Source organism: Serinus canaria, chromosome 3, assembly GCF_022539315.1.
Source record: "Serinus canaria isolate serCan28SL12 chromosome 3, serCan2020, whole genome shotgun sequence".
NCBI classification, from domain to species: domain Eukaryota; kingdom Metazoa; phylum Chordata; class Aves; order Passeriformes; family Fringillidae; genus Serinus; species Serinus canaria.
The window spans coordinates 28,165,307-28,186,560 of record NC_066316.1 but is presented as its reverse complement, the minus strand read 5'-3'; the positions used below and the strand labels follow the sequence as shown (position 1 = coordinate 28,186,560).

The window sequence follows — 21,254 nt, the reverse complement described above, 5'->3', positions numbered from 1 at the left end:
TCCCAGTGAGATTAGAGTAGGTGTAACTAGCCACTGTCTAGTACATACAATTTACTGGCCTTTCATGATTCTCACAACTGAACAAATACAAAGGAGAGAACAGTTCTTGCCTCCAACTTAATACAACATTGTGGTGAAAAAGTCTCAGACCTCTTTTGGATTTGGCTTAACATTTTGGTTTAGCCTTGGTCTGTTTTGTCTAGCTTCATTTTGAAGATTTGAACATGTGCTGTGGGAAAGTATCCATAACACGGAGACAAAAAGACCACACTCTTTTCAAAATCTGATATTCTTGACTCATTTATGCTTTGACCCCTTTTAATCATCCATTAAAATATCTTATTGGGAGGTAGAAAACTTCCAAGATTTCTAAAGAGATTACCTCAGGAATTTAGTTAACTAGAGCTTGGTTTAAGCATGAGGCAATCTGGTTCTAGATTTGTAGACTTCCTTCAGACCTTTAACGACTGACAAAACCCTAAAAATCACAGCAAATCTCTATATTTTTTTTCCTTCTATGTTCCTCAACATTACAAGACTTTCTTTTAAAAAAACCTCAAAAGTTTTCAGACAATTCAAACCCTTGCCAATTGCTTGGATGTTTGATGGTCTGAGTTCTTTCTGTAGCCCACAGCAATGAACACTATAGAAGCACGACCCAAGCTGGTATCAGGCACAATAACTGACACTTACAGAGGAGTCCCTCTGCAGCACAGTGAGATGCAAAAGCTTTACACCATCATCCATTCAGAGGGTTTTTTTTTTTTTTAATCTGTTTGATTTTACATCAAAAAACATTTATCACCACAACACAAACAAGTGAATGATAAACTGGTGCAAAGCCGCAGGAATCTTTTCAATGAGCTTTGCCATCAGGGAAAATATGTATTTTATGAAACAGAAATATATACAAACAACAGATAAATATACAAACTGTTTATATGAGCACATTAATAGATATATAGCTATATATAAATAGACAAACTGGTTTGCAGATCTCATTACTGAGTGGGTTAACAGTCGAAGTGGCACAACTGTAGAAAATCTCTAGCAAGGGAGAAAATTAAATGAATGGCTGTGACTACATGTACAAGGGCCACAAGAGTTGTATCTTCTTATATGTACAATCACAGCTTCAGTTGAAAAAGACCAAAACTTGTAACACATAGAATGAGAACAGCTGTCCACAGGTCTTCAAGAACTTCAGTGAATAATTTTGTTGACCCTTTGTGCAGAATCTGATTTTACCCTCCTAGATATTAAAAGCTGAAGCAAATAGAAAGGCATTCAGATGAATGCCCTGAAACATTTATGGTAGTACACTGTACTGCATTTCAGGGAAATCATGGTATTACTAAGATATCAATTTCCTAAATTATGTTATGAATATGAAAACTTCAACACAAAGAAATTATTTTTTTTTACTAATTACCAAAATGCTTTCTCATGGAACAACAAACCTGTAACATTTCCTGACATCACTAGCATTTAAATCTGGGGAAAAGGTGGAACAACATTGATGAGTTAATAATGTGTGGAATGTTTAATTCTGAAGCTGAAGCTCTAAAGAGACTTAAAAAACGCAAATAAATCTATCTTCAGATATTTAAGTCTGAGCAAACATTCCATCATTCTTACCAAACATCTGTTTTGTATTTAAGAAAGATTGTAGAAATTTTCAGAATTGCTACTCTCTAGCTTTATTTGCCTCCCACGTTGTTCTTCATTGATGTCTCTCGATTACATTATTTTTGGAATGGCAGTTACATAATTATTTTCAATGCAATCTGACAGTAATGTTAGAATAGACTGTCTCTGAAACAGGCTGTGCTCACCCAGAACTGAAGTAGGCTGCCTACAGTTCCTGTGCTGAACAGAACATTGTATCATGATGAAATATACCAGTGCTGAAACAGAAAAAAACAATACAAAACAAAACAACCTTTGCGACCCAAGCAAAGAGTGATCTTTACATGTCCAAGGACAGATAAGATAAACAAGACATGCAGATATAACTTTTTTTTTTAATACCTCTTAAAAAAGGATTTATCAGACAACAGTGAACAAAGAAGAAATAATATGGTTGGTTGGACAGGCCACATGGTCCTTGTTCTTGTCATCACAATTTTCTATGCACTGGTAAATCAACAAAGTAATCTGCACTATTTTTTTTATTCTGATACTTTACTGATATTTGATATTGATAGAATATGATCCTTATACTTTACTATCATCCAGAAAATGGCACCTACCATAGAAAATCTTGCTGTCAGTCGTTTTCAGGTAAAAAATAAAAATAACCTCCACACGCCATTAAGTATTAGCATTTTGCACATGAGCATATTGTGTTTTATAAACTATAATATTACAAGCAACATCATAGATGTGTTTTCACAGTACAGAGTCATCAAGACAAAGTACAGTGCAGTCCAAGTACTTATCATTTTCTTCAATAAGATGTTCTAAAAGCTTATAGCCAGGATAGTAATTTTGAGAAATATGATATTTTTTATCAAGTTTATATGTGCAGTGCTTCCTGCTGAATCCATATGGGTCATGAATGAAAAGTATAACCAAACTGAGACATTGCTTACATACATTTATTCAATGTATCATAAATAATGAAAGCAATAAACAGATTTAAATACATGTATATTTATTATATGGGAATAGAATAGAATAGAAGAATAGTAGAATAGAATAGAATAGAATAGAATAGAATAGAATAGAATAGAATAGAATAGAATAGAATAGTTCAGTTAGAAGGCACTACAACCACCATCAAGTTTAACTGCCTAGCCACTTCAGGATAAATTTTTGGTCAAGTTTTTACTTTGAAACTATCTTATTGTTGATTCACTGATAAAAGAAAGTGTTCTCTGAAGTTCCATCTAATTATAAAGGCACCAACTAAAATTTGGGATTACAGTAACATTAAGGCTTGCAGGGCAAAGATGAGAATGTGCAGGGTGTGAGGGGAATGTGTGTGGGCTTCACTGGCCAAGGTTAACTCTGCTGTGACAGGTATGAATCTCCTCCAGATAAGTCCCTTTACTTTTTTCACAATTTAAGCACTGTTGGAAGAGGTAGATCCCTAAATATCAGAAGGAAAAGTGTAACTCCATATAACCCTAGCTTCTAATGCCTACCAATAGAAAACCCCTGTGTCTCCATCTAAGCACAGAATTTAATGAGCAACAGGGAATAAAAACTGAAGAAAAATCTGCACATTTTTGCTGTCTCTATATGGAGTAGTATGAGTTCCAGCATAATCACCAACTACTTTTTTTCCAAATGGGCATTTTTTCACTTGGTCCTTTCTGGGAAAAAGAAAAATGAAAATGAATTTTAAAAATTATTGAGCAATACTAACAGGATATTCCCAATTAATTAACACTAACAGGATCAGACAATTAGAAGAAGGAATGAATATTCAATCTCATTGCTGCTGAGAACATGAAAAATGACAGTTTTCCCACGAATCCTGAACTTGATCTGCTTATCCTTCATTTTCAGCTCTGACCAATGTTTTTTCTTTCTGCTGTTTATACTACCAAGTTTTATATATTTTGTATAAATAGGGATCTGAAAGAACACGGAAAATATAGCAAGTGATGGATGGAATAAATCGACAAAAGAGAGTTATGATACTTTGGACGTCAAAGTTATTTTTGAAAGATGAGAGGGAAAGAGCAATACAGAAGAGAAGTGCACTGTAAGAACATGATGTACAAGGACACCAAGAAGAGGCGAAAACAAATTAGGGGAAATTTCATGGTTCAACCAATGACATGCTATTGATGTCGCACAGGAGAAAAAGGAGGAAAAAAGAACTAAATTCAGAAATGGAAAGAAGAAAGAATAAAATACATAAGAGAGCACACTGATATATTTGGGAACATTACCACCTTCTTATTTTATAATTAGTTGTCACAGAGATCAACGTGTTCTACAAAGCTGCACCTACTTTGGCAACATACTAGTGAAAAGTAATTTTGTATTTTCTCCAGGCTCAAAGTATGATACAAGGATCCTCAAGGGAACCTGGATGTCAGCATCAAATAACTTACTGCAGCTTGATATAGGAGCTAACAACTGGAGCCATATAAAAGCAAACAAAACGTTACTGGTACACTCATATGGAAAGAACAGCTCAGACAGTTCCTAGAGGCAACATAATATATATGCCTGCCCAGAGTGTTTTTACACAAATTTGTTACCATCGACTCTGTATGATTTTTATTGCAGGTCTTGATTTGTGCCAGCAGCTCTTTACTGTCAGGAGTCCTAAAATTCACCCAAAGACACTTAGGTCTAGAAATGCATCTAGGAAAATGGTTATTTCCTTTAACAGTAGAACCAGCAAGTAATTCATTAACAAGACAGAATGGAATAATAATCACACCATTCTGTGTCTAACAAAGGGGGAGAAAATATAATATTCTCAGTGTTGAGTGTTAAAATCTAGTGCCAAACACCTGCCTATTGTGACAAATATTTTCAAAGAAGTTCCTTTAGACAACTTCCTATTTGACTGTTGTGAATCTTGCACGACAGACACCTCCAGACTGAAAAGGCAAGAGGCATTTTATTTAAATGGTCAAAACCAGTTTCCAGTAATAGTAGGAGAATAACCAAACCATTACAAATCTGTGGAAGTTATATGGAAAAAGTATTTATTTGGGCTAGAAATTATAGATACTTTCATAACACAGCTTAATATTCAGTGTGTATCATGGGATATAGCAGAAGCCCAAGGAATACCCTGCAGTACTGACACTGCTAGTGCCCAGTGTATTGATGCTTTGCATGCTATTTACTTGGAACAGCTCAGCTGCTAACAGCCCTACAGAGAGCAAAAGGCAATTGCTGTGCCCTCTGGAACGTGGGATGTTATAATGTGAAGCAACGGCCGTATGCTACAGAGCATTACTGAGATAAACTGACATCTTTTTGTAGCACAAATTAACACAACCCCCTTCTTACTGTGATATTGGACAATTGGTAAATAAGCTTTCAACCCAACATTCTCTTCCCTGATCATAACCATTTTACTTCCTGACATTTAACTTTCTTTCAACTGAGGTATCAACTCTGGGTTTCCAACAGACAGATGAAGCCTCAGAAGGAATGCAAAATGATGGGGAAGGTGCATGCCCAGGAGGTTGCTGTAACATCACCTGACTGTATAGTCAGGAAATAAGAGCCAGGACTGTTATGGCATTAGTAATTTTAGTCTCCAAAACTTACATATAATAATTTTGTCTATCCTTTTATCCCAGCCTGGTTCCATTTCAATGAACAACAATGGGAAAAGGAATTTCTTTCTGTCATAGTCACTCATATGGTAACAATTTCAGGAAGAATCCTTTCACATCCTAGACCTTCTGTGTAACTGAACAAGTTTGTATGTACTTAGGGCACACCATTTTGACATTTTTTTTCCAAATGGTCATACCCAGATAACAGAAAGAGATATTTTATGAGAGTTCACTTGTGTTAGGTGGGAAAATAGATAGGCTGAAATGTACAGAGTAGTAGTGTGTTTCTGAAATGAAACTACACTACCAAAAAATTACTATTAATTTTGTCTCACGTTGCAATATCTAGGCTGATGATGTCCATTCTCTACAAACATTCATCTAATGTCTTTTCCTTTTTTTTTTCACACTCTTTTTGAGGAAAGTCTACTTCTTTGGCTTAAAAATTCTTAAGTATTTGAAGGGATGAAATAAATTATATTTTGAGTCCACCACTCTCATCTTGCAGCATTAGTGACTGTTCTAACACTGGACTCTGCATTTTAAATGGATGAATTTTATCTTTTATCAGTTATGGTGTTGAAACTGGCCTCTCCTGTCACCAGCCCATGAGAAAGCATGTACACCTTCAGGAAGATTCAACAAAGAGATTCAGTTACTGATAACTGGCAAATAGGGCATCTAAAAAGACGAAAAGACTGATGATCACGTTGTATTACTTTTGTGGGTCTAATAGCTTACTGACCTCCAAAGGTGAAAAATGACATTTAGTGAGAGCATAAAATTATGAATCTTTAAGTCAAACAATTAATTAGCTCTGAATACTAAGGAGTATGTAAGGAGTGCCACTGGATTTCAGACAAGTGTTCTTGACCAGGCTAGAGAACACAAGATGGAGTAGCTGATTTTCTTCTTTCATTAGGAAAATATACCCCAAAAACGTATCACCTGCTAGGATCAAAATGTTTCTAGATTCATTTACTCCATTACCCATGTGAACTCTCTAGAGGATTAAGCAATAGTTTCCCAGTCTCACATGGACTAAAGCTAAAAGCTTGGTAAATACTAGTTTTATCTCACAAACCATAATTTTTAATTGCTAACACACATAGGAAAGGCATAATCCTCCACTGATGATATCATAGTCTACTGCCATGGAAATGGCTGCAATATCATAAACACAGGTTTAAGATGACCTCACTTTCATTGGAAAGAGGGAAATTTCACTAGAATGTGAGTGACATTGGGAATAAACACGCAGATACCATGCAGTGAAAAACTCTCTTACTAGCCAGTTAAACTACAGAAGATGGAGACGACAAGAAGACTTGCAGCTGAACAAAAATAAGGTTCTCCTGGCCAAACACTGTGTTACTGCCTATGAACGTTTGAACAGAGAGCCCTCTGAACTCCTGTCAGGGTTCCCCTTTGTAAGTTCACCACACCACAGAGGAGTCAAATCCCTGCCCTGACAGGCATACAGTATAACCACAAGAACATGAACAAAGTATGGCTATGAGAACCCAGTGTAGGATCTCAGAGCAACGCTGTAGCTGGAATGCTTCCTAGAATGAGTAAGTACTTCAGAAGTGGGAGGAAGAGAACTCCACAGTCTCTTGAAGCACACAAAATAACATGAAGTCAGACGCAAATGCAGAAGTACGATCTCAGTGTGGCAAGTGCTAAGCATCTTGGCATCAGCTCAGGAAAATACATATATTTAACCTTCAGCTCTGAAGTACTCTAAGAGGCGTCAAACAACCCAAGGATTGGAAGCTGAAATTTGTGTGTAAGCTGTGTTTTGCCATGAGTTAGGAACGTTAAGTACTGTGCCGGACCCCAAGTCGAGAAAAGAAGCTTGAACTGAGAAAAGGGAGTGGAGAAATGTACAAGGCGATAATGATCTCACTTAAGAAGAACCTTTTATCTTGAAGGATCTCAAAGCAATTTACAAACTTAAGCAGACCAGACACTGCAGCTGGTAGGAAAAGAAACAGATAGCTGGGAACTCATTCATGGGAAGGAGGAGGTAACAGAACCCTCTCGGTGCCGGTGCCGTATCTTCAAAAATACTGCTGCTGGGAGAAGACAGCAGGACTAGAAGAGAGCTTTTCCCTGAATTTTGCCATGCAGCTATGCGAGAAAATTGCAGAAAGCAAGCAGATAGGCACAACTGGCAGAAAGAGACGCAGAAAAGCAAGGGGCCTCTGGACAACTGGGGACACGTCACTGTTAGGACTGTAAGGACCCTGCTTTTTATCTCAATTTCTTCTCTTTAGGTAGACTCTTTACACTTCCTGCAGTAAAAACTTTGGTAATTCCTATAATTTTTGCCCCTTTTAATATCTTTCTCCAATTCTCTTAACTTATTCCTATCTTTTTACAAAGCAAAACACCCTTCTTCCTGTCCTCAAATTGCAAAATGTTTTCCCAATGCACAGTAGGGCAAATAGCACTGTTCTTGGTGACTGGGATTCATGTAGTGCAGGCTTGCCTGTAGTACCACATGGGGCATTTTTTAGCTCAAAAGCACTACTAAATACATACTATTAAAACTCAACAAGATAAAGAAGTCTAAAAAAACAAGAGGTATATTAGCTATTGCTGAAATGGAATGGCCTCTGGAAGTAAAAACAGTGCCTAATTACAGTACACAGTAGCACAGGACACAAAATGAACACAGCAAGTGAAAGGGCAGGGACATTTCAATTAAATAGAATCCAGAAAGCAACACTTTTGTTGTGCTTAACTTAAAAGATATTGTGTGACCACTTTCACATTCACATTTCCCGAGACTTCTAAAACTTCCACATTTCCATTTAGGAAGGGGAGGAAAAAACCCGTTTTCATGGGTAAGAGCCAAAGACAAGGGCTGAGCAGGTGTTCTAGCACCACCAGTCCTTCTCAGAGAGGGCCCACAGCATCCTCTGTGGCACAAACAACAGTTCTTTCAGAAGGTGCCAGCTGGGATCAATGGCGCACTGTCTCTTGCTTGGGGTTCATAACCTTAGTTGCAAATGCAGCCCTTGTAATGAGTTTAAAAAAGTCCCTGGTGGCCTTGGCCTAGTTATTTAGTGTTAATTTAAGAAGCACCCAAGCAGACATTTTCCCTCCTTTTCCCCTCTTCAATATTTTGTCATTTTTTGTTAGAGGAACTTTGTTGGAAACTTTTCAAGTCTGGGGTATAACACCGAATACCTCTAACATGCTAGAATATTAAACTCTGTCTCACCCTAAAATAGACTCTCACTCAGATTTTGCTGGAGGATGACAATTTAATTTCAGCTGGCAGCAGTGAAAAGCTTCTTTTGATATGAATGAGCTTGGATTAGGCCCTGTATCACCAGTGTTTGGGCCAGTAGAGATACTCAAAAGCTGTATATGCACAGATGACAATTTTCTTACAGAATGCCATTACTGAATATTTCATCAACTTCATTTTATCCACTTTTTTTTTTTTGAAGCCCCCAAGACACAGCTTTCTTCCTGCCACACAAGAGAAGGCAAACAGGAGTTTCTCTAAACAGTTAGGTTCTCTAAAATCAGAGCAGAAAAACAAAATGCTAAGCCTGTACATCCTGCATTTAAAATGCACCCAAATTTTGCTAGGTCAGAGAAGAAGACAAGGGGCAGACAGCACTGGGTCTGAAATCAAGCCCAGATTTTTCTCTATTACATAAATGAAACAATTCACAGATGACACATTCTCTCATGCCTTGATGTCTTTCATTGGATCCAAAGAATAATTTCCTCAACTGGACTAAGCTTGTATTCCTTCACAGTTGTGCTTTCCCATGCTGCTGGCAATGGCAGATTGACTAGAATGAGGAGCGGCTGCTGCAGGGGAAGCATTACAGATAAAAACAAAAACACAAAAGAAGTGGATTTGAAGGATTCTAGAACTCTTCACTGCTAGGAGAAACTGAAGAGCAAAAGAAATATCAAAACAAGGTAAAACCATTAAAGTTGGTGACATGCAAGAGAAATGATGGAAACGAGAAGATGTGTGAGATCTGGAAACAAAGCAAAGAAGAAAACGAAGTCATATGCAAGATTTCCTCTCATCACTCAAAAGAAACACAAGAAAATTCCTTTTTCACATTCCCACCAAAAAAAGTCTGCAATTATTGTTCCAAATACTACACTTCTGAAAAAGAAAGTACAGACATAGTTTTGGATCATGGACATTTCCAATGTGCCAATGAGCCATTCACTTCAGCACTTCAGCAGACAATAATCACCACTAGAGACTTAAAAGGAAGACACATACTCTCACTAACCTAACGAGGTATCTTTGCCATTTGGCCCAAGCAGAGGTTGTGGTGCTCCCTTAGCAAAGAGGATTTGATGTGTTTGGGATGCTCATACCAATGTGCATTTGTCACTGCTGTCCACTGCAGATCAGCAGCACACTACTCTTTATGGAGCTCAGTGCTTTCTCTGCCTTGCCTTTCTGCCTTGCTGAATGCTAACAGTCAGTTCAGTACTTGCAGTAATTATTAACGGTGGTTGTTACAGCAGGGGCTGGAAGCACTTTCAGTTCTACTCTGTAAAGGGAGTGAAATGTTATGAGAGGAAAGAGGCCCACAGAAAACTAAAGTCTTGAAATCCTGAAAATTTTTAAAAAATGCAGTTTTCCACTTTTTGGACTGTGGTGTCATTCTCTTGAGTTAAACTGAAAGACTGTTGTTAAACTGAAAGACTGTTGTTGTTGTGACTATCCAAAGACTGTTTTTCCATCTTACATTTTCTTCTATGCTTCTGCTGTTTTCAATTGCCATGCCAAAGTTTCCCCTGTTTATTCTAATTGTTTTAGTGTGTCTGACTCTCATTGGCTTATATGTTTAGTCTTGTCCTGATTTAATATGAATTAAAATGCCAATGCCACGGCCAGTCTGCAAATATGAGTCAGAAGAGAAACTATTTAAATAATACTGTGGATGGTACCCGTCTGGTCTGATATCTAGATCATACAGAATAATACTGTTTTTGTTTTCTACTACTATTGCCTGCTATTGCCAATGAAGTGTTGATTGTGATTGTGACCACAAATATGTTTTGCTCCTGGTCCTATTAAGCCAAAAGAGTGTGGTTTACTGCATGTATGTACGTGAGGTTGTTTTGATCATATGAAGTTCACTTTAGAAAACCCGCATTCTGCCACTGCAGCGCTACAGGACAATGAGAAAAGAATTTCTAATGAGAACAGCGTTTTAAAAGCAAACCACTGGGGCCCATCCTTTTAGAAGAATTTTAAGACACGCTACCCTTTCTTCTGAATTTGATTATTTCTCAGAATTACATCTGAGTATGTGTCTTCAACTAAAGGTCCCTGTCCTTTTCTGTCTTGGTCATTATGTAAGATTCAGCACATTTCAAAGTGTACATTTCCATTTCACACAGAGGTTACACTCCTTTAAATCATTAGTTTACTGTACTGAGTAAAACCATTATATGCTAATTTTCTTTCATGGTGAATCTGGCTACCATATGTCCAGTGGTGGCTTGAAGCTTTTCGGTACCTTGCCTCTACAGACCTGGAAATGTTTAACATTTAAAGTCTGCCGCTACCATGTCAAGTCTGACTCTGAGCTTCTAGCTCTCCAGTCAGAGGGCCAAGGTTGTGTCCTAAAGGGCCAATAGGATATTTTATGAGATTGAGTTATAACACAGCATTGTCTAGCTCTGGCAGAGTCTCAATCAATATTGGTACCTTCTAAGATAGACTTTAGTGTTGAGTGGTGAATATGCTCATTAAACACAACGTATACAAGAATGTGTCCAGCTTCCTGTGTGCAACTCTCACAAATTTATTAAGGCTCCTCCAAATGGGTGATAGGCGTTTAACTTGATCACTCTTGTCCATGTCATTTATAAACTGAAGCATCAGCATAAATGACAAACTCACAAAACCCTGATGCTCCTTCATTCCAGCTGAAATGAATCTCAGCTTTAAATCCAGAACATGCAGCCCCCTCTAAATCTCATATACAAAGACAGTCAAGAGTTATGCTCCTGGAATCTAATCCTAACCCTAATGTGTCAATTTTTATATGTCATACAGCTTGTTTTTAGTTTCCTGTTCCACTAGGCACAATCAAGCCCACTGCTTAGTACTTTCCGGTAATTTTACCCAGATTTTCCTAACCCAGGATACATTTAAACAATGTCTAAAGGTACCAACCACATGGAAATCTTGGTCAGATTAAACTTTTGCCAGCTAAATTTAAATACACTGTTCTTCTTATTTTATTAAGTCCTGAAGTTCTGTGCTAGTAACAGAAAGAATGAAGCCATCCCTTCTTTTTTAACTGAAGCTGGTTAGCTGATCACTTATAAAAAGCCCTTTCAATGCTGCTTAAAGCAGAGGCTAATAATGGTGTCAGACATGTACTTGTGATCACATTTGTACACTTTAATAAACCCTCTCAGCTGATTGAAAAGTGAAATGGCTTTTCTTCAACAACCTAATCTCAGTGTAACAGCATCTGTCACTCCAGCCCATGGTGTAATTTCTGGTTACAGCATGGTCAGTTAATATGCCTTCAAATAAATTACTGCATTTCTATAATATCAAACATGCAGCCAAAAAATAAAATCTAAAAAAAAAGTAAGAAGTTTTCTTGTTTGTTTAAGTGTCAAGAAAATCCCAAAGCTGCAGTTGTCAGCAGTGCTTAAACTGGCAATTTTATTACTACTTTTCCCCAACATTTTAGACAGACAGGAAAAGGAATGTCTTGAGTTAGAGCAACAAGTTTTGTACTTCAGTGCAACTTCATAAGCATCTGAGAGCTCATTCACACATAACATCAAGATCAGTTCCACAGTTCTTGCTCTGACTTACGACAACTATTCTCCTTGGAAAGCTGCCAGTATGTTCTGCAAGTTACACAGAGCATTAAATCTTTCTGACACAGGTTCTATGATTATTTAAGGGCCTTCATCATTTCTGTATCACAAGTCTATGCCTAAGCAGTACTCACTCCTCAGCATGTTCCTCTAATCACACATTCTGCACTTTCTTGACCCACAGGCTTTGGTATAATTGCCTGTTGATAAAGGACATTCTTTTAATTGCAGAATTCCGAGCAGGACAAACTGATGCAGTCCAGGTACATACACTTTAAATGCTATTTTAACCAAGTCTGCATATAGAGTATGGAGAAGTGTTTAAAATAGTACAAATCAAAGACTGATTTCCAAGTTTATTGGGACTGGAAGGCCAGCCAGTTCAGGTTAGAATTGGCATCGTGAATTCCTGAAATTTTGCTTGAATTTTCCTGTTATTTAGTATTGACTACAAAGCCAGGGCTACTGGAACCAAGAGCTTTCACGAACTTCTGTACTTCCAATTTTCAAAGAAGTTCCCAAACCTTACCTATGTGCAAAAAAAGAAAAAGGAGAAAAAAAAGACAATGAGACCCAAGTATTTAATTTGAAAAACAAAATGCTCAGAAAACAAATAAAGATTTATTTTAAATTAAGATATTAATTTAAAAAACTTTTTAAATAATTAAAAAATAGCTTTGGGGTTCAGAGCTGCTAAATTTTTCAGGGCTTCCTATAGGCACTTCTTGATATGTTTGGGTATGAATACCTTGGGAAGGCCTCCCTCTTTCCCCCTTTTCCTCAATCTCACTTCAAAGTGTCACACAAAAAATGTTGTATGCAAGTAATCAACTTACAACCTACTGATTCGTGGAGCTAACTTTAGTTTCTTTGCAATATTAACCTTAATTTCTCACTTTTCCAGTGGAGACAAGTGTGCTTTGAACTGAAAACATGTTAAGGTTGACCAGCTTGATTTACTTTCATAAAATCGTTTCAGACTCCTCTGCTGATAACGAGTATCAGAGTTCCAGGCTTCCCGTGCGGGTGCCTATGGAACGCCGCTTCCCTGGCCAAGGCCAACACCGACCCACCCGGCACAGCTGAAAACACAAACCCAAGTCTCTCCTCTCTCCAGTACCACAGACAGCTGATCAAAGCTCCGGCACGCAACACGTTCAAACCTCTCCCCGTTCCCACACTCTTATTTCAAAGCCCTATTTGCAGCTGACATCACCCGGGCGCAGCCATGCCCCCTGCTTCGCAGTGTCTCAGAATGCCAGAATGGATAAGGCTGGAAGCGACAACAGCGGGTCACCTGGTCCAGCCTCCCTGCTCGAGCAGGGTCATCCCAGGGCACAGGAGTGCATCCAGACCGTTCCTGAAGGTCTCCAGCGATGGAGACTCCACAACCCCTCTGAGCAATCTGTGCTTGTGCTCAGTCCATTCCTCTGCCGCAGCCGCGGCTCCCTCTGCCCGGGGCCGAGCGCTCCGCCCGCCGCCTCCGGCGCCAACCCCGCTCTTGCCATCCCGGCCTAGGGAGAGACATGACACCCGCCCGGTCCGGCCCGGAGCCATCCCGGCCCGGCCTAGACTGGGGAGGCCCGGCGTGCCTGCGCTGTTCCCAGGGCATCGTGACGGCCTGCGCTCCCATGACCTCAGGGTCGCTCCGCCCAGTGCGGGCAGAAAACCGCCACCCGGTACTAACCTGACCAGGTCGGTCATACAGGATCCCACCACCACAACCTCCGCGGCCATGGCGCCGGGGCGGCCCTTGGACCCTGACCCTGACCCGCCCCGGGCCCCGCCGCGGCTTCTCGGGTTGCCATGGGCGACGGGCTGCCGGCAGGGACCTTCACCCGGCAGGGCTGTCCATGCCGAACGCCTGCTGTCACGCCCGCCCCCTCTCCCTTCCCCTGGGTCGCTGCCGAACCGCCGCCCCACGGCCTGCGCGGCGGCACGGTCCGCACAGGCACTTGCGGCGGACGCCAATATTGGGCCGGTGAAGACCCCTCCGGCCCGGGTGGGAGCGGCGGCGGCGGCGCGGGGGGAGCGGAGGCGCGCACGGTGCGCGGCAGGGCGGGGGCGCGCACGGCGCGCGGCGGGGCGGGGGCGCGCACGGCGGGCGCGGGGGCGCGCACGCCGTTGCCAAGCGGCGAGTTCCGGCCGCCGTAGGTAATGGCGGGGCCGGGACGGGCGGGACGGGGCGAGCGAGCCGGGCAGGGAGAGCGGGAGGGAGCGATCAACGCCACAGCCCTTCCCAGGCCAGCGGCGGGCGGAAGGGGACCCGGCGCCGGGAGACTCTGCCTCGGAGCCGGCAGAGGCCGGCGTAAGCGCCGCCGCTGGGGCGGGGCGGGGCGGGGCGGGCCCTGCGCCGCGGGTGGCGGCACCAGCTGGGGAGGGAGCGGGGCTTGGCCAGGGTCAGCCCGTAGCAGGAGTGGGTGGACGGAAAGTTCCCCCTGACTGTCGGGAACAGCTTCTTTACTTTGTGGGAGAGCACTGGAGCAGACTGTCCAGAGAGGGTGCGGGGTCTCCATCACTGGAGATACTCAAGAGCTGCTGGACACAATTCTGTTCCACGTGCTTCAGAATGACCCTGCCTGAGCAGGGAGGTTGGTCCCGATGACCCGCTGTGGTCTTTCCCAGTCTTACCCATTCTGGGATTCTGAGCCTTCTTCCGTGCCGGGGCTTAGGTAACTTGGTTGTTTACCCCGGGCTCCGCAGATCCCCACTGCTGATCGCATTCCATGGATGTGTTCGGGCACGGCTGCAGGAGGCGGCGGTCGTGCGTCCCCTCCTTTCCCCACTCACACCCAGACACAAACTCCTGCCGCCCGCCCCCAAAGTGAAAACCATGCGACCACACCTAGAGGGTTAGACAGGAGAGGTTCTGTCACGCTTCCAGGTTTCCATCACAATATTCACTTTTTCCTTTTTAAATCTTCTCCTAATGCTCATTATGGTATGGCCGGTGGTAGAAGGACGGGGTGTCTTGCATCCCGACTCTCTCCGGTGCCCAAAGCAGAGCCAGGGGCTTCACGGTTACTGTGGAGCCTGTGTAACATTAGCCCGAAGTCACAGTGACAGCCAGCTGAATCTGAGAGGATTCAACTATTAATTTGTTTGCTTCTTTCAAAGGTTTTGTTTTGGGAGGGAAACAGTCCAGTGAATTTTGTTTTTCTTAATTCCCCTGAGTTTGTTTGTGTTCAGTTTCCAGTACTGTGGGAAATTTACGCTAAAGAAGAACAATGTATATAACAACTGAAACTTAGGAAACTGGTACAAATTGTGTTTTAGTTTGTAAAGCCCTTTGTTTACAAAATAAATCAGTGAGTTTACTTGATAGCAACCCTTTAAGTATTGTGTATCTGGCTTGTTAAATAGAAGTTACTGCGATTTTAAAAAATGATGCAATAAAGTGCAGAATAATGCCTAACAGTCATTTAAATCTTGTTTTGACAATATCTGCAAATTTTATTAATAGAAAGATAAGGAATCTCATTTCAAAGGTCATTTTGGAAGGTGATTCTGGTCAGCTGTGATCAAAAGGTGTATCACGTCTCTCAATCTCACCCTCATAATACTTACAGTCCCCTTAAAAATGTGTCATTATCAGAACCAATCCTGTGATCTTCATGTATAACTTCAGGATTGTTAGAAGGATAGCTTATATTTCAGCATGTTCTCATGGTTTGAGAAGTTCTTAAATTCATCAGTTCAGCTGCTCCATGCTTAAAATTACTCTTCCCTACGGCAGGGCTGGCAGACTGAAGTATGTGCCCTGTTGTAACCACTCTTGTGCAAAGTATTTTAGCTCAAACTAATTTTTATGAGCAGTTCAATCTAAGCCATTGGACTTTGCATTGAACTATGTCAAGAATGGGCTTGTGTTTTCTCAGTCCCTCTGGGAAGAAGAAAGGTGAGTAGGCAGAAATTTTTAGTAGAAAAGTAGCAAACCAGAGGTAGTATCTTAAATTGCTGTAGGTGTTTGCTAAACAAACTTAAGTTGTTCCATTGTCAATTAAATCATATATGAGAACATACTATGTGTCAGGGCATGGATACATAGTCTTCAGCTTCTTCACTGCCATAAAGGGTAGGAGCCAGTGTATTAAAGATAATTACTGTTTTTAGGAAGTCTTACTTTATTAGTCTTTCAGTTTGCCTTAAAGTGCCTGGCCTTTGCTTTATTAAGATACTTTCTGAATATCTAGGACAAACACTCTTGAGCGTTGCTTCCTGCTATTCCAGTGTGAATGGCTTTCATGAGAACAGAATGTGAAATCTAATGTTGCTCCCAGTTACAGAGATTTAGTAGTTTCTGCAGAATATCCATTAGTTGCTAATTAACGCTTGTAAACTGAGTGTGAGAAACAACAGAAAATTGTAATTATTGCCATGAGTTGTTCACACTCTTGTTATAGAGCACTTACTAATACAGCAGTCCATATGCAGTTTTAAGAAAGTGAATGCAATGTGTATTAGTGTTTTTCAATTAAATGCTATTTAAAAAAAAAAAATTAATGCTGGGAGTTTATGTATGAGCTTAGTGGCAAGTTCATGTTACCTTCAGTCATTTACAGCCTTGTTTTCCAAAACTACAAAGTTCAGTTAATTTTCATAGGAAGCTCTGTGCCTTAGAATGTGACCAAATACATCAACATTTTAATAGGTTGGTTATCCTTCTTTTCTCCCACTTCTGTTACCACAGTCTGTTGTTGTCCACATACTGTAGTCTTTTCATGCTGCAATGACTTAAAATGTGTGTATGCTCAGTTTCTGCATTTCACCTAGAAAGCAACAGGTTCCTAAAGTGTGCTAAATTAATGGCCTAATTGATTTAGCATAAGGTCATGCAATCGTAGGCACTTCTGAACAAGCTGTGCTTACAGCTTCCTGATCTGTTACGTGAAGGAAGATTAAGATGCCTTTCAAAGAGTGCAGTGATACCACTGAAAGAGAAGCAGTGTTAGCTTGTAAAAGGTATCATGAAGTCCTGTAAATTGCCACCTAATAAAGTGGTATGAAAGTAAAACTGATTATTAGTAGGACACTAGTGGACACTAGTGCTCTTGGAAATTGCAGGTGAGAATACCGAGAGGTACCAAACCCCTGGGCCCAACATTGCAGTTAATGTAAGTTCCAGTGATTTCAGGGGAAGTGGAACAAGTGGGACTTGTCAATTACAGACTGGGAATGCCCCTAAGAAGAACTAGGCTGGGAAGTGTCAGAGTGGCCCTCAATTTATTTTTCATTCTCAGAGGGATAGGCCCTTAATTAAAGGCACCTAGGACGTAATTCTGGCTTTATGCTGATACTGAATAAACAGGCTTCATTGAATGTTGCAGAGGTGGGAGGAAAAAACCCACTTGTGTTCATTTTTTCTCTATAAAACTGTGCATAGTTCTGTTACTCTACACCCCTGATCTTTTGGGTGCTTAGCTTTTTTTCTATTGATGTTTGCAAAGTACATGTGAATCTACATCAAATAAGTAGGTAATTTTAAAATTTTATTTTCTCCCTTTGCAGCTCAAGAGAAGAGGAAGGAGGAACATAATAAAATGTCACCTGAAGTGGCCTTGAACAGAATTTCTCCAGCACTTTCGCCCTTCATTTCCAGTGTGGTCAGGAATGGAAAAGTAGGACTAGATGCTACTAATTGTTTACGGATTACAGACTTGAAGTCTGGGTGAGTTCCTCATCCAAAAAGAACACCCAACCCCTCACAGCAGTCTTTTCAGAGCTGAGCTTTAGTAGGTGCATGTGTTTAATCATTTTGAACATAGTTGGGGTTGACATACTATTTGACATACTAGCTACATTATTCTTTTTGTCTTACTACCATTTTGTAGTTTGGGAGACTAAATTTGTCATATTTTTGGCAATAATAATGTTGTTAAGACACTCGCATCGCTGCCACTTGATAGTGCTGGTTTTCAGCAGTGAGATAGTTACAAACACTTTTTTTGTTGTTTATCACTTGCTTACTTAGTCTTCTCTGTATACCAAAAATTGAAAGACAAATTAGTGTGACCTTCCCTGTAGACATGAATATGCCAAACCAGAAGAAAAAGTAACTTCTGCCTTATCTGGCCTCCCTCCAGTTCACTACATCAACGGCCAAGTGTTTGAAATAAGCTAAGCTGCTCCTTTTATTTTTAATTCTAGAAATGTTCAGAATAGTTTTCAGGTAGTAATAGAATTTTGGGATTTGCATATACAAACAGACTTAGGTGTATAACCTCTGTGAATAATACAGGAGGAGAGTGAAATGTTTAGATGACACGTGTCAGAAATTGCTTTATTCTTATGGAGTTGGGCATCGAACGGCATCTTTTTGATTCAGGTGGTTTTGGGTTTTTTTTTTTGCTACAGGAGCTCAGAGAGTGAAATTACTTTTGGTTTAGATATACAAATCATCTTGTTTGTACAAACTACTGCTTTGTGTATCGTTTTGAATGATAGCATAATAAAAGTAACAAAAGGTGTTCAGAACCACCACAAATCACTGTTGTTTAAAATGCAGTTCTGCTGAAGACTTTGTTTAATGTGCTTCTGAAGGCTGTTTTATTATGGTTTCATGAAAAGCTTCAGAAGTGCTTTTCTGCTTGTAACAATGCCTTTTCAGGAAGGAGGTTTGCATTCTGGGGTTAGTTTGAAAGGAACCATTCCCTCCCTGTGAGGTGCTAGGACAGAGTACAGATTTACATGGAGGTCTAAGAAGCCGTGACTTTGTTATTAGTGTTGACTGGTTTGACATTTAGGCTTGCAAATTACATAAGACAGGCTGAGCAGTTCTGCATCTGCTGCTGTCATTTCATGCTAGATCTTGCTTTCCCTTGAACTAGTCTTCTAGGAAAGCTGTGATGGGAGCTCTTACATTTTTTCAGTTGAAGTCTAAGAGAAAGAAATACAAAGAAAAGTATAAAGAAACATAACTGTTGGGAGGTAGCTAAGGGATTTGCTCTCTACCCACTGAATGCTTATGCTGCTTTGTCTTTAAAGAGATGAAACCAATAAAAAGTGGTATTTTCTAGCTGATTCTTTTCACAGGTATTTTTAATAGGTGTCTAAAGTTTTTGGCCACTGCTCTTGCCAAGAAGATCTCATATTTGCTTTGTTAAAACCTGAATGTTTTCTAGGAGTTTGTTCTTTAAAAACTAAAATATGTTAGCCACTGCACCTGTCACTCAAACCCAGTGATTCAAATTGTATAGTAACTCTGTTAAGGTGGAGTTCACACACAAGTACAGCACATGACAGAGGTTGTCTCATAGCTAGTTTAAAGATACTGGCCCACCTTAATGCATGTGTTAGAAATAATTTTTTCCTTGTTCTGGAACATAAACATAAAGCTCATTCTTTATGTTGAGTCTTTGTTTTAGCTTGAGGTTGTTAGGAGATGGAGTCAGGATAATCAAGATTCTTCATTTATTTCAGAATTATTTTGAAGGTTTTCTTTTTTTTGATACAATTAGTTTCTAAAACCATTGCTGTAAACAGAATGAATTAACAATTGCTGGAAATTTCTTTGAAATGTAGATATAATGCATGTATTTTTAGGGAAGATTTTTATTTGTTACAAAAAAATTGTTGGTTATTTATAACAGAAAATTTTGGATTAATGTGTTAATATGGAAATACAAAATTCTCATGATTTAGTGCTTTATGCTGTCACTGAACTGGTGAACAGTGCAGAATTACCTACCTTACTATGGATGAATCACAGTATTACAGAGATGTCCCTTCCATAACTCAGGATCTAGTTCAGTGGTCTTTAACCTTGATTCAGGAGTTCTTTGACACTCCACAGGCTGTTTCTCAGAGTCTCACATCAGCTGATAAATAGCAAAATCCCTAACCCACAGCCTTGTTAGTAAATTTAAATTTATTTCTTCATACTAACTGTAGAGGAAAACTTTGTAGGGCTTTGAGAGTTCAAAAATTAACTGAAGGCAATTGGTCTACTCTCCTCCCCTGTCCTCGCATCATGAGATGATTCAAATGCCTGTTTACTTTCACTTTCATTACACTTTTTAAAAGGAAACAAAATAATGCAGGCAAAATAATCAGAAGAGGCAAATGTAGGTGATATCAACATAAGGAAAGAGAACTGTGAGGCCATTGAAGTTGGACATAAATGGTAAGAAAATGAGTACTATTTTTAAAGAAATGGGGATAAAGTTCAGGATATCATGTGCAAAACTCCCTTCCGTTTCAGTGGGTTTAAATCAGGCTTTAAACTTAGAAAGTGGAACCAGGCAGGTTTAGATTAAATGTGCTAGATTAAATGGTTGAAGTTAGATAAAGGGCAGTTCTTGTTCACTAGTGAGTATGACCACTTGGGAGTACTGTCAGTTCAGAAACTTTGCTTTTGAGTAGTGATTGTACATTTATTCACACGTGACAGGGGCTCTTAAAACCCTAACCTAGCTTGAGTTTATTACAGAACATGCAAATGTTTTCTGCTTTACCTGGTGTGTTATGTGATTTGTAAGATTTTTAATAATAAATAAATACAATTTTACTGTAACTTTTAAAATCTTATAATATTTAAGGTAGTCAACTCAATAGCTATTAATTTTGGCAACAGAAGCATCTTTGAGCTTCTGGGGAGGAGCTATATAGTTGCTCCACTGTCATGTACCATACTGTTACGCTTAGAGAAAATTAGGAGTTACTGTTGTTACTCCCCTTCCCTAATGAACCAGTGCATTACAAAGTACAACAAAATAAAATGTTCAAACTGAAGATCCATCCATTCTCATTTCTTAGGTTTTAGAAGCAGGAGCTGTGCTTAACAAGGAATGATGGCAACATACCAAATAAAGTAGTACTTCTAAGGCCTTGCCCACTCAGAGCCTTGGTTTTGACATTCTCAGAAGTGGAAAGTAATTCCTTTCTGTTTTACCAGTAGAAGATCAAGTACCAGGTTTTAGCCTATCACATCCATTGATTTTGATGTGTAACTCAAGCATATTAAGCCTTTAATTATTTGAAAAGTCAATCCATATGTCAGATAGTTTTAGTAAGGAACTTGTTTTGAACTTATTCTGACTTATTGCTGAGATTGACAACTTTTGTTGTGTTTTATAAACTGTATTAAAGAGCTGATGTTAGATGTATGAAGTATGATGATATGTTAATTTGCTTTGCTTTCAAGTG

The 21,254-nt window shown here is 39.8% G+C and overlaps 2 protein-coding genes across 7 annotated transcripts in view; one reads left to right on the top strand and one right to left on the bottom strand.

Annotated features, from left to right (window-relative positions):
- RBKS (ribokinase) overlaps positions 1-14,978 on the bottom strand; it is a 73,628-nt gene extending 58,650 nt beyond the window's left edge. Inside the window, exon 1 of one of the 4 annotated variants that reach the window (XM_050972708.1) lies at positions 14,742-14,978. In XM_050972708.1, coding sequence (XP_050828665.1) covers positions 14,742-14,833 — 92 coding nt within the window. In that variant the 5' untranslated portion in view covers positions 14,834-14,978. Of the gene's footprint in view, positions 1-13,797; positions 13,941-14,741 lie in introns of those variants that run through there. The other 3 variants (XM_050972709.1, XM_050972707.1, XM_018915418.3) reach the window with 3 other exon arrangements.
- Positions 13,917-21,254, top strand: part of BABAM2 (BRISC and BRCA1 A complex member 2) — a 163,261-nt gene continuing 155,923 nt past the window's right edge. Inside the window, exons 1-2 of one of the 3 annotated variants that reach the window (XM_030236357.2) lie at positions 13,917-14,112; positions 17,619-17,778. In XM_030236357.2, coding sequence (XP_030092217.1) covers positions 13,917-14,112; positions 17,619-17,778 — 356 coding nt within the window. Of the gene's footprint in view, positions 14,157-14,194; positions 14,265-17,618; positions 17,779-21,254 lie in introns of those variants that run through there. The other 2 variants (XM_030236359.2, XM_030236358.2) reach the window with 2 other exon arrangements.